The sequence below is a fragment of the Acomys russatus genome, chromosome X (genome assembly GCF_903995435.1).
Source record: "Acomys russatus chromosome X, mAcoRus1.1, whole genome shotgun sequence".
NCBI lineage: Eukaryota > Metazoa > Chordata > Mammalia > Rodentia > Muridae > Acomys > Acomys russatus.
Window position 1 is genome coordinate 19,673,244 of NC_067169.1, and position 11,763 is coordinate 19,685,006.

General features: G+C 44.9%; 1 protein-coding gene across 1 annotated transcript in view; it reads right to left on the reverse strand.

Annotated features, from left to right (window-relative positions):
• Positions 1 to 1,010: 1,010 nt before the first annotated feature.
• The window catches only part of Shroom4 (shroom family member 4), a 207,472-nt gene continuing 196,719 nt past the window's right edge, over positions 1,011 to 11,763 (reverse strand). Inside the window, exons 7-9 of the mRNA XM_051142252.1 lie at positions 8,949 to 9,129; positions 3,229 to 3,498; positions 1,011 to 2,303 (exon numbers count right to left, since the gene is read on the reverse strand). Of these exons, the coding sequence (XP_050998209.1) occupies positions 2,034 to 2,303; positions 3,229 to 3,498; positions 8,949 to 9,129 (721 nt within the window). The 3' untranslated portion in view covers positions 1,011 to 2,033. The remainder of the gene's footprint in view (positions 2,304 to 3,228; positions 3,499 to 8,948; positions 9,130 to 11,763) is intronic.

An 11,763-nucleotide genomic window follows, 5' to 3' on the forward strand; every position in this document is an offset into this window, starting at 1 on the left:
TACTCTGCTAGCCAAGATTCTCCCATAGTTGTCACACACAGCCTGAAGAGCATGGAAGATAGTGACGTGCATTTGTAGCAGCCTTGAAGTTCCTTGGAAAACTCTTTGGTTGGATGAGGTAACACTGCAGCTACAGTGAACCTCCGGGAACCCTGAGGAACTCAGTGGAAATAGGTGGTGATGCTGGGGCTTGCTTTTGGGGCGGGGGGAGCTTCTGTGGTATTGCTAGGGGATAACATTGAGGAATGTATCCAGTTAGTAAGGAACAGAGGATTGAGCGAGATCAAAAGGTGCTTTGGTGGTAAGTCCCCTGTTGCTACTGCCCCGCGGAATGCTTTTCCAGGGTAGAAGCAGGCTACCAATGTCAGGCCTTGGTAAAAGCACCAGCTTTGGTTCTTGGTATGTAAACCTCTCTTATTCCTTTCACTATGCATTGTTCCAGTTCTCATGATCAACCACACTGTGACAACATTCAATGGACTATGATAGAGTTAAACAACTGGTAAGTTTTAAATGATGTGCCATTCTGAGTAGTGTGACGACATTTTGCTCCATCCCACATGGCTCATCACTCATCTATTTATCCAGTGTATCCATGCTCTAGAGGAGATCTCTCCTTAGCCACTTATGAGTTCCTTCGGTGATGACATTAATAATTGTGGTATAAACAAGCTTTGGTACGATCCAAGATTCCAGGCGTCCACCAGAGGAGATGCTTTAGTACATAGGCCCTGAAGATAAGGACGGCTCCTGTTTGTCTAGCTCCTGGGTGGAAGAGAATTTGCTCTGAGGCCTGGCCCTGGCTGAAAATATTCTCATGGTTTTGGTTCCTTGAGCTAGCCACTGGCTGAGAAAGCAGTTGTTAAGAGAGGGCCTTCTATACTCTGAATCATTCATTCATTCATTCATTCATTCATTCATTCATCATTCATTCATTCATGTAGTCTATAACTGTCAGTTTTAGGAGAGTACTCTGGTTTCAGAAAGCAGATAGAAGACTTGAACTCAGGAACGTTAAGGTTATAGTCACCCAGACCCCAGGGAAATACATAGCCAAGCAACGGTAGGGAGGCTATGAATTCAAGGGGAGACATCTCTTAGAGACTTAAAGCTATGGGGAGGAATTCAATACCTTGGCACTTGCTTACGTAGCCAGGGCGGACTCAGGCTTATGTTTTCCGTCTGGCTGACTTCCCCCTCTCTAACTTATTTTTTTTCTCGCCTCATTAGTTCAAACCAGAAAAAGAAAACATACATCTCAAAACAAACCAACCAAAGGTGATTTAAAGTATAATAAGAATACTCTCTCCCAATCAGGAAGCTGGAATTGAGATACTAAAGGATCAGAGAGTGAAGCCCCGGCGTGTGACTGCTCGAGACATCACAGCCAGACACGCTATAAGGCAGCAGGTCTATCATGTGGAGACAGGCTGAGGGCCACAGTAAGAAGGCTGTTGACTAGCTGTCGGGGAGGGTAGACATGGAGCCACTTTGTTTAAGCCTGGCTATTACTGGAGGGGAGAGAGAATACAGGTATACCCCACGCTTGTGCCTGTTGTATACAGTCTCCCCTTCGGTGTCTCCTGCTGCGAAGTTGGGGCGAGGTCCTGAAACTGGTTTGAGGTGAATGTATTGAAGTCAACAAATCTGGGCAGACAACGGCTAGCTAGCTCACTAGCCCTAGGGAAGAGGAAACATTGCACAGACAGATCAGCTTTGAACCTTAAGGAGGGTAGTGTGTGCGAGGGAGAGTTTGTGGAGTCTTTGGTGTCTTAGGACAGAGATGAAGGCACTTTTCGGTTCCCACTCACTGGGAGAGAGCATGGTAGCATGGCCACACCTTGCTGTGACTCTGTAAGGTAGAAGCTTAGGGCCCTTGCAGGCTCTCCTTGATGGTTAGCCAAGGTAGAGATAGATGGCCGGAACCATCTGTTAAGTCATTTTTATATACTTGGCTACCAAATGGCTATTGAAGATTGAAAGCACTTTGCACTGTGCATGGGCAGTCATGCAGTGGCACACGCCTGGTAGAATTAGAAATTACTGGGCCCCAAGTGCAGGCTCTCTTTGAGGCATCTCAGCTGCTCTTCCCCAAGTTTGATCTTCTCCTCCAGTTCTCGCTGTTCAATGATGAGAGCAGATTTCATCTTCACAAAGTGCTGGTAATCTTGGAGCTGGTCCTGAGGCAGGTAGCGGGAGACCATGCCGAACACCAGCTTCTCCCTGTGGTCCACGTGCTCCTTCAGCTCCTTGGCATCTGCCAACTGGCTCGTCAGCTGCTGTTTCTTCTCTATCAGCACCAACTGGGGAAGCAGAGAACCAATTAAAGGCTGTCCCAGGCACCAGGCATCTGTACAGCAGTCTTTCACCAAGGAAGCAGCCACAAGGCAGCTACGCATTCTGGTAATTAATCAGCCTTAGATCTCCTGCTCTGAAGTTTGCATTCACGCATAAATCTTCCTTTCCTGTAGCTGGAGGAAGACAAGCATGACAGCAGTTTTGGACAGGGGGTGCGCAATCCCCTCTTTCGATCTCTTAGGCTGTCTTTAAAGCATGGACCACCACTTGGCTTGGCACAGAGGACGCCTCCGACAAAGCCATTCTAAGTCCTTTTCATTTGCTGAACAAACATCACTATGGTGATGCTTTCTATATGGTGTCTCGGTGTGAGCGGACATGTGTGGGGGTGTGTATGCGTGTGTACGGAGCTCTTACTGTGGATTCAAAGTCACTTGTAAAGCGAAAGGTAATGGAGTTTAATTCGGATATAATCACTGAATGAAATAACCTCTAAAATTGAGGGCCTCTTTGCAGCTCTAAGGGGATCAGAGGCAAATTTGCTGCTGCGTGCTTTTCCTGTTGCTGCTGCTCTTACTGCTTCTGCTACCACTCCCACCCTTATCAGTACCATCACCACCACCACCATTAGCAGCTAGCACTAATTCCCTATTTACTCTGTTTGGGACCCTATTTTATGCAATTACCTTGGATTATCTCAATCCTTACAGAAAACACATGACGCAGATAGTATGCTTATTTCATTTTGTAAATGAAGCAACTGAAGACAGAGTAAGGCTAAGTAAGTTGCCCACACAGCTGACGTGCAGAACTAAAATTTCAGAGCGGTTAAAAGCCAGTGCTTACACTTTTAATGCTGTTTTTTCTCTCCCCCTTAAAAGCTAGAGACATTTCTTCCATTTACACCCCCCAGAGACCCCCATCTGTTACCTTCTCTTGGTTGGCCTCTGAATCGATGCTGTTGAGAGCATTCTCCACCCGGGCCAGTCGTCCAGAGAGTGACAGCAACAGGTTGACCACTTTGTCCAGGTCTCCAATAAACAAATGATACTTTTCAAGCTCATTGGGCTTGCAGACAGCCTTTAAGGTGGCCTCCACCTCCTCCCCAAGGGCAGCGTTGGCATTGATGTCATCCACTAGCCCTCGCTGGGCCTCCCGCAGGACTGAAAGTTTCCGACCAATGCTTTCAATGAGCTGGAGCTAAGAGAGTTAAATGGAAGAGAAAGGGTGACCATGGACATCAACAGACACCGGTCTGGGCTTGGGCAGAGCACATGCCTCTCTTTCTAGCACTCGGAAGGTGGCGTCAAAGAGGACTGCAACCTGGCCTACACACTGAAGCCTTGTCTAAAGGGACAGACTAAAAATGGAGGGGGAGGGAAGGAGGATAGGAGAGAGAAAGAAGGACAGCAGGGACGGAGGGAAAAGATGGCTTAGGGGTAAAAACCTGAGCAAGTGATAAGTAATTCTAGGGTTGAGTAGGTACCTTCCCTCCCTGTTTGACGGGCATCTCCATGTCCCCATTGAAGTTGTTGGCACTACGCAAGTATTACCCATGAACCAAGTGACATTTGCAAAATGCAACTGAAACTATAACAAAAAGGATCTAGAGAACTCTGAGATTCTACATTAGAAAGAACTGTCATCATGTATCTACTAATCCCTTTATGTGTTTTCTTTCAGTGGTCATGACACTGGCCCATGTCTCTGTCCCCTTGGATCACTTTTGAGGCCTTTGGATGAGAATGGAAATTCCGCAGTCACAGTGACTGGGTTCTTCCAGCTCTGCCAATTTCTATCTACAGGACCTTGGATGACTTGACTTAATTGAGCTTCACTTTCTGTCTTTGTAGGAGGATTATGGGTAACTGTTGCGACCATTACACCAAGTGGTAATGATACAATAATAATTGAAAAGGCCTAGCACAAAAAGTGTTCAATAAAAGATTATTATTACTGCTCAATATGACCTATTATCTCCACTCTTCAAAATCATTCTGGTTTAGCTCTCCACTCTGCTATATTCCCAACCCTCATTCTTGATTTCCTGATTTGATTATGCAGTTTCACTTTCTCTGGACTTAGGCTATTCCTGTTCTTTCTGCAAGGCCTAGCTTTGTCCCCACCCTTCTTATAGGAACATTTCTTCTGGAACTCTTCTCTCAGTGCTTTTTCTTCTCAGAGCTTTAAAGTATTTTACTACTGGGGGATGGTATAGTACAATAGTGCAGTGCTTCCCTAGAATATATAAGGTACTGAGTTCCATGCCTAGAACCGCAAACAAGCAAACAGATAACTATAGACAAAATTACAAAAAAAATCAGGACTTCTAGAATTAGAACTTTATAGTATGTGGTGGTTTGAATAGGAACAGCTCCCACAGGCTCATATATTTAAATGCCTGATCATTATGGAGTGGCACTAATTGAGAGCAATTAAGAGATATGGCCTTGTTGGAGTAGGCATGATCTTATTGAACGGAATGTGTTACTAGGGGTGGATTTTGGGTTTTTAAAAGATCAAACCAGGCCCACTGTCTCTCTCTTCTTGCTGCCTATAGATCTGAATGTGTAGAGCTCCCAGTGCCATGTCTGCCTGCGCGCTGCCATGCTTCCTGCAATGATGACAATGGACTAAGCCTCTGTACTGTGATCCGGTCCCAGTTGAATGGTTTCCTTTAAAAGAGCTGCCTTGGTCATGGTGTCTCTTCACAGCAACAGGACATTGGCTGAGACACAGTGTAATTTGAATTTGTTATAATTCTGTTTCATGTGTGTGAGTCTAATCCCTCACTGTTTATTATAAGCTTCTCAAGGGAATTACTATCTATGACCTAGGTTTTATTGGTTTTTGTTTTGTTTTGTTTTGTTTTTTGGTGTGGTAAAATGTCCAAGAAAAACACCTTAAGAGAATAAGAGAAGAAATGTGTTCTATGGCTCACAGTCTCAGAAGTTTCAGATCATAGTGGCAGCCAGGAGCACAGAGGGAGTCTGTGCTATAGGTTTCCCTACTCCTCCTTTATTACATCTGGGCCTCAGGCTATAGGATGATGCCATCCACATTCTGGACCTGCCTTCACCCTTAGTTAATCCTCTGGAAAAGCCTCACAGAGCTCCCAAGGGACTGCTTTGCAGCCTCGAGGCACCTGTCAATCTCATCAACTTGACAACCAAGAGTATATACTATATAGCCCATGTTCTCCAATTTATAGCAGTAAGCAGCCATGTGACTACACTCATAGGAAGGCAATGGGATACAGTGGAATTTTGGAGTCACATAAATTCCTGGCTAACACTCCTGTCTTCTACAAACTCTGAACCTTTAGGTACAAAGAACTTTTACTTCTTCTATAAACTGGAGTAGTCTACATTTGTCCAGGGTTGCTGTGACAATTTATAGTAAATATGATCGCAGAAGCAAAATATTTAATGTTGTGCTTTGAGACAGTAAGTGCTTAATGCACTTTATTTGTGTTATCGTTATCATAATCATTGCTATTAGTATGACTATAAGGAATTCAGGCATACATGTCTAGGGGTTGGAGTGATGGCTCAATGTTAAAGTGTTTGCATGCAAGCATAAGGACCTTAAGCATGAGGATTATGAGAAGCCAGGCACAGCAGAATGTGTCTGTAACCCAGCAGTAGGGGATGATGTAGACAGAAGCACCCCCAGAGCTCACTGATGATCCAGTCTAGGCAGTCGGTAAGCTCTAAATTTAGTGACAGCAACTTTCTGAAGAAGAGTAAGGCAAGAAGCAACTGTAGAATGTAGTGTTGACATCCAGCCTCCACATACACGTGTGCACGCAGACCCATCCTGTTCCACATATATACCAGAGCGAGTAAGAGTGAGTTAGCAAGCTAGAGAGAGTAGGAGCACTCAGGGGAGGAGCAGGAGTGGGGGAGAGTGAGAACATCTTGCTTAGCTAAGAGGCTCTGAATGTCATATTGCTATCCTTATTTTCCTAGTAGTACATGCGGTTAAGATCATGGACTCTAGCAACAGACTATCATGAATTTGAATGACAGGTCTGCCAGAGAGTAGTGGCAGTACGGTTACTATGTGCCTCAAACTTCTCTACAGGAAAGAAGGTAGGATAATAATAGTGCCCATATCGCAGAGCGGTTATGGGAATTAAATGAACTAATATATGCATAAGTTAATATCTTGTACACAGGAAGTAAGCTCCATTCAGTGTCAGATCTATTATCATTCTACTTTAGGCATTCTGGGATGCTTAGGTATGGAGTTGTCCTTTTTAGTAATTCCTTTGGAAATGTTGCAGGTGACCAAGACTAGGTGGTTTCAAAGCCCACTGTCAGAAGTCAGGAAATCATCATGATGGTGCTTGCGAGTGTGAAGGAAATGACCAAATTCACTGAGCCCTGGGAATCCAGTGATGTGAGTGGGGAAACATAACTAGGTCTCCACGCCTTCTCAATTCTCAATTACTTTGTCACCTTCCATTCTCTCGTATGAAAGTCAATGTCACTGTCAAAGGATGGCCCTCTTGATTTGTTACTCATCGAGGATGCCAACTTCTGGGGATGGAGAGAAGGATGGAAATGGGGGAGAAGCTTGTTCTTCAGTCCCTGGACACTATATCCCGAGAAGGTGTACTGTATGAAGCTTTGGATTTATTACAAGCTCAGCCAGGGCTCAGCCGTTTTTCTGGAACACTGCAAATGAATGACCTTCCTCCCCTCTCCTCTTTACACACAAACATAGCCCTACCCCATCTATAGTCATTACAAATCACTCTCTGTTATTCTGTGCCTTGCTATTTCCAGTCATCTTTCTTCCCCTGGCTAGACTTTCATTATGTTTGTCCCTGGAAAGGCCAGGCTTTCAATAAGCAAGGACTAGCTCTGCCATGGTCAAGAAACATAGACTCCAAGGAAGAGCATCTGGATCAATAAAATTTGACACTTCCATGGTCCAATTATTTCCCTGACATTTTGCTTCAGATGGGAAATTGGGAGGACAGCTTCTGAAACTGGCCTTATATTTTCCTACAGGTCATCTCCTGAAAGAGAAATATGGGCAGAAGAACAATTTACATTGAGTTCACATGTCCACAAAATGGTAAATTGGGCCTTTGGGGTTACCATGACAACTCTATTTGCTTATGAAATAAAACAGGTAAGTGCAAGGGGTGGGGGTAAAATGATTCCAGGAACTTGATTGAAAAACTAGGCTACTGGTACTTAGAGGAAGAAAGGGAGGCTTGGAACAACAACATCAACATCCCCATTTACCTATTTTGTAGTTTCAAGAGATAATTGACCATCATTGCAAATAAATAATAGTCTGCCAGCCTATAATTTCTCCTTAGTCAGTCTGTTCTCTCTCCCAGAAACTTACAGAGAATACAAATTAATGGTGCTGCCATTGGCCAGAGCTCTGATGGGCCTTAGGCAGTGAGTTAGATTGCTTAATTCAAAAGGACAGTATGGCAGAGCAGAAATCCAGTCCTGCCTTTAAGTCCAGGACCTATAATTTAGTCTGTAACCTTTGGAAAAGGTAGTTCCTTTAGCTGGTCAAAAAAAGGGGGGAGAGCAATAGTAACACTTACCTTGCAGGGCTAGAGCTTAACTCAGTGGTAAAACATTGGCCTGTCAATTACAAGGCTCTGGGTTCAGGCCTAGGGAAGAGAGAGAGAGAGAGAGAGAGAGAGAGAGAGAGAGAGAGAGAGAGAGAGAGAGAGAGACAGAGACATACACAGACAGACAGACACAGAGAGACACAGAGAGAGACAGAGAGAAAGACACAGAAAGAGACACAGAGAGAGACAGAGACAGACACAGAGAGAGAGACACACACAGAGAGAGACAGAGAGAGGGGGAAAGAAGGAAGGAAGGAAAGAAGGAAAGGAGGGAGGGAGGGAGAGAGGGGGAGCAGGAGGGAAGGAAGGACTTTGGGGATGCAACTCAGTGCAAAGTGTTTCTCTAACACATGCTAGACCTCAGGTTTGATCCTAAACACTTCAAAAAACTTGACTGAGACTCTTTCAGGTTCAACATTTAGATCAACAGCAAAGCACCAGCTTAGTGCTCACAAGGCAAGGTCCTGGGTTCCCAATGAGACACACACAAACACGCACACATGTATACACATACACACACACACACACACACACACACACACACACACACACACACACTCCTACCTGAGTTCAGTCCCCAGGGATACATATACAAGCACATATACCCCTACCTGGGTACAATCCCCAGTGTGTCTGTCTGTCTGTCTGTCTGTCTGTCTGTCTGTCTCTCTGTCTCTGTCTGTCTGTCTCTCTGTCTCTGTCTGTCTTTGTATTTCTGTCTGTCTCTGTCTCTCTGTGTCTCTGTCTCTGTCTCTCTCTCTGTCTCTGTCTGTCTCTCTCTCTCTCTCTCTCTCTCTCTCTCTCTCTCTCTCTCTCTCTCTCTCTCTCTCTCACACACACACACACACACACACACACACACACACACACCCCTACCTACAGTGGGATGGTTCTAAGGAGTAGAGAGGATCACTGCTATTTCAACTGATTAGAGAACAGAAAGAGGAGGAACACAGGAATGAAAGACATGCTAGGAGGGGCTGGCTGTCCTTCAGACACCTGGCTAAATGCTGAAAATCTCTGGGATATACCAAAACGTTACCTTTTTTTGAGCCAGTTCATAGTCAACGACCTCGTCTCCCAGGCCCACCTCTGCCATCTCAGGCTGCTCCTTTAATTTATTCAGCAGTTCTGCCTTGGCCACAGAGATGTTATAGTAGGCCGAATAAGAGCTAGGGACTCCTGGGCCCCCCGGAGGAGGTGAGAACTGTCGAAATTCTTGTCTGTGGAAACAAAAGGTGACCATTTGAGCACTTTTGTTGAAAGACCAGTGATGTTTCTCTTTTCTTAGTTTTCTCTACCTATAAGATAAGATACCACTTTCCCCAGCTGTTATAAGAAGATGAACCAGAAGGCACCATTCAAATATAAACAGGCAACATGAAGGTTCTCTAAAAGCCAAGGGCAGGCAAACTTTAAGCACATAGACATCTATTTCTATGTCCTTGTATGTCCTTGACTTTAGTAATTCATAGGACTTCTTTATCATTTGGCTTGGTTCTTAACACCCTATTAAATTATAGGAGAACTTACAAGACCTCAAAATTGTAGGCTTCTTGTGATAACCGATTCTCCTTAGTTCATGACCTCCAAGGAAGCAGCAGAGAAATCAGTGTTCCTTTAAGCCTGGTGACCTCTCCTTTACCTAACTAGCGACCCTCCTCAGCCCAGCTTTATCTGATCTGCTTGTTTATAAAGGTACCCCATGACTTTCCTCATACTCTTTTCTTTTATCCTGATGCTGCTCCTGCTTGAACTCACCCCCTCCCTGCTGGAGCTGTCCCATAGCAAAGAGGGCACCTGTGACCTCAGCCAAGGTCATCCACCATTTGAACACTGGGCTTAGCATCCCTGCCAAGGACTTGTCATAGCCCATGACATCTCTCATGAGCTCTTCTGACACTGTCTCTTGTAGAGCAGCCCTTTGGTCTGATAATGAACAGCGTCCCTCCACTTGCAGCTTATTCCCACTAGCCCCAGTGTCCTGCATGGTTGCAGAGGGAAATGGGGATGATGAAACCAGTAACAAACACCAAGAGCCAGCACAAGACCCTATTTACCAACCCCTGAGGGGACAGAATGGTGCTTCTCAGAGTCCCAGCCTGTGAGAGAGAATTTCTCCTCAGGAAAGAAGTAGCTCCAGCTCCACCCTGGGTTGGGTTTGGACTGGTGGAAATAAGGGAAAATGAGGGCTACAAAGTCAGGTTTCAGTAATGAAGGGGAGAAAAATTCTGTCCAGTGTGTGTGTGTGTGTGTGTGTGTGTGTGTGTGTGTGTGTGTGTGTGTGTGTGTGTGTGTGTGTGTGTGTGTGTGTGCGTGCGCGCGCGCGCGCGTGTGTGTGTGTGCATGTATTCCCTTTGCCTAGCACCACTTCCACCATCCACCTGTCTGTGTCATCAGCCCTTTCTAACCTCTAGCTGTTTGAAAGAGAAAATAGGAGAAACTCATTAGTCATTTTTGCAGCTATTTGTAGCTCTTAGATAAAGGTCAAATATAATGGCTTAACGGGCTCCACAGCTATTTACTGATTCATGCTAGGCTGTCTCTTAATTCATCACACAAAGGCAACTGGGGCATGGCAATATTCCTCATTACAGAGACATTTATTTTACAAATAGGCTTTCGCGATTAGAACTATAATACCAATATATGCACAGTGCTCGCTATACCCTAGCAACTGTCCTAAGACATGTAACACACATGTGCACATATGGACACACACAACTGAATGATCATCATAGCCAGTTCACAGACCAGTAACATGAAGAATCAAGAGGTAAAATCACATTCTCCGGGTCACCAGCCAGTAAACTTCATATGAATGGCGTCCTGATTCCACATGTGTGCTTTTATCCTTTATATTACGTGATAGTGACAAATGAACAACTTGATACTCTACAAACCCCTATTGTAAGGAACTTTCTAGCTGGACTATGTCTTTGATATCACAGGAGACATAATATTATAGAGGTAATACAAATAAATGGGTTTGAGAACTCCTATTTATAAGAATTTATGGTACGCATCAACACTCTCAATCAGAAACTGGAAAGATCAAAATTCCCGGGCTACATGCAAAGTCAGTTCCTCAGCAGATACGGCCCTGCACCATGCCACAGTGGGTCATATTCAGCACTGTGCCCTACTGTTGTTTTCCTCACTACCTTCAAGAACAGGGACGGGATTACCAGAAATCTCTAAGAACCTAATCTGACTTTGAAAGTGAACATTAAAAATGCAAGATCAGAGCCTTCCCCTGAGCAATGGCAGACGTGCTTAGTCTGCAAAGCAACCAAGATCTACATTGGTTAGTTATTAGAGCGGAGCAACATCTGATCATTTCTATGACTTCCTTCCATATGTGTTCCCGAACCTGGAACTAAAATGACAGCACGTGGTAGGGATCCTGTGGTTAAGCATGGTTGAAATGTGGACATCTTTATGTGCAGTCCATACTGAAAACCCTACATGTCTACTGGCCCCGGCATTGTCTTGTTCGTTCCTAGGGTCTGAAGAGAAACTCCTTCAGGGCCTGAGATACTGACTTCACACTGTAGGCAATGAGCTAGCCTGCCTGGGCTCTGGCTACCTGGAACCTTGTGAGAAACTGGCAGTGCCTCCTTTAGCTTCTCTTTTCTCATCTGAAAGGTGGAGGGGAAGAGATTTAAGTCTCAGATTTGTTGGGAGAGCTTAAATTGATGCCCCAATAACCCTATCCTGAATCAAAACTATTGATACTACACCGGTCTTCCAACCCTCACAACTCAGCAGCGAGGCTCATTGTAGAGGGTCAGTGGTGTCTCTTGTGACTCCAGGGCTCAGGGCCACTTCTGCTTCCCAGCATCAAGAACGGTTAT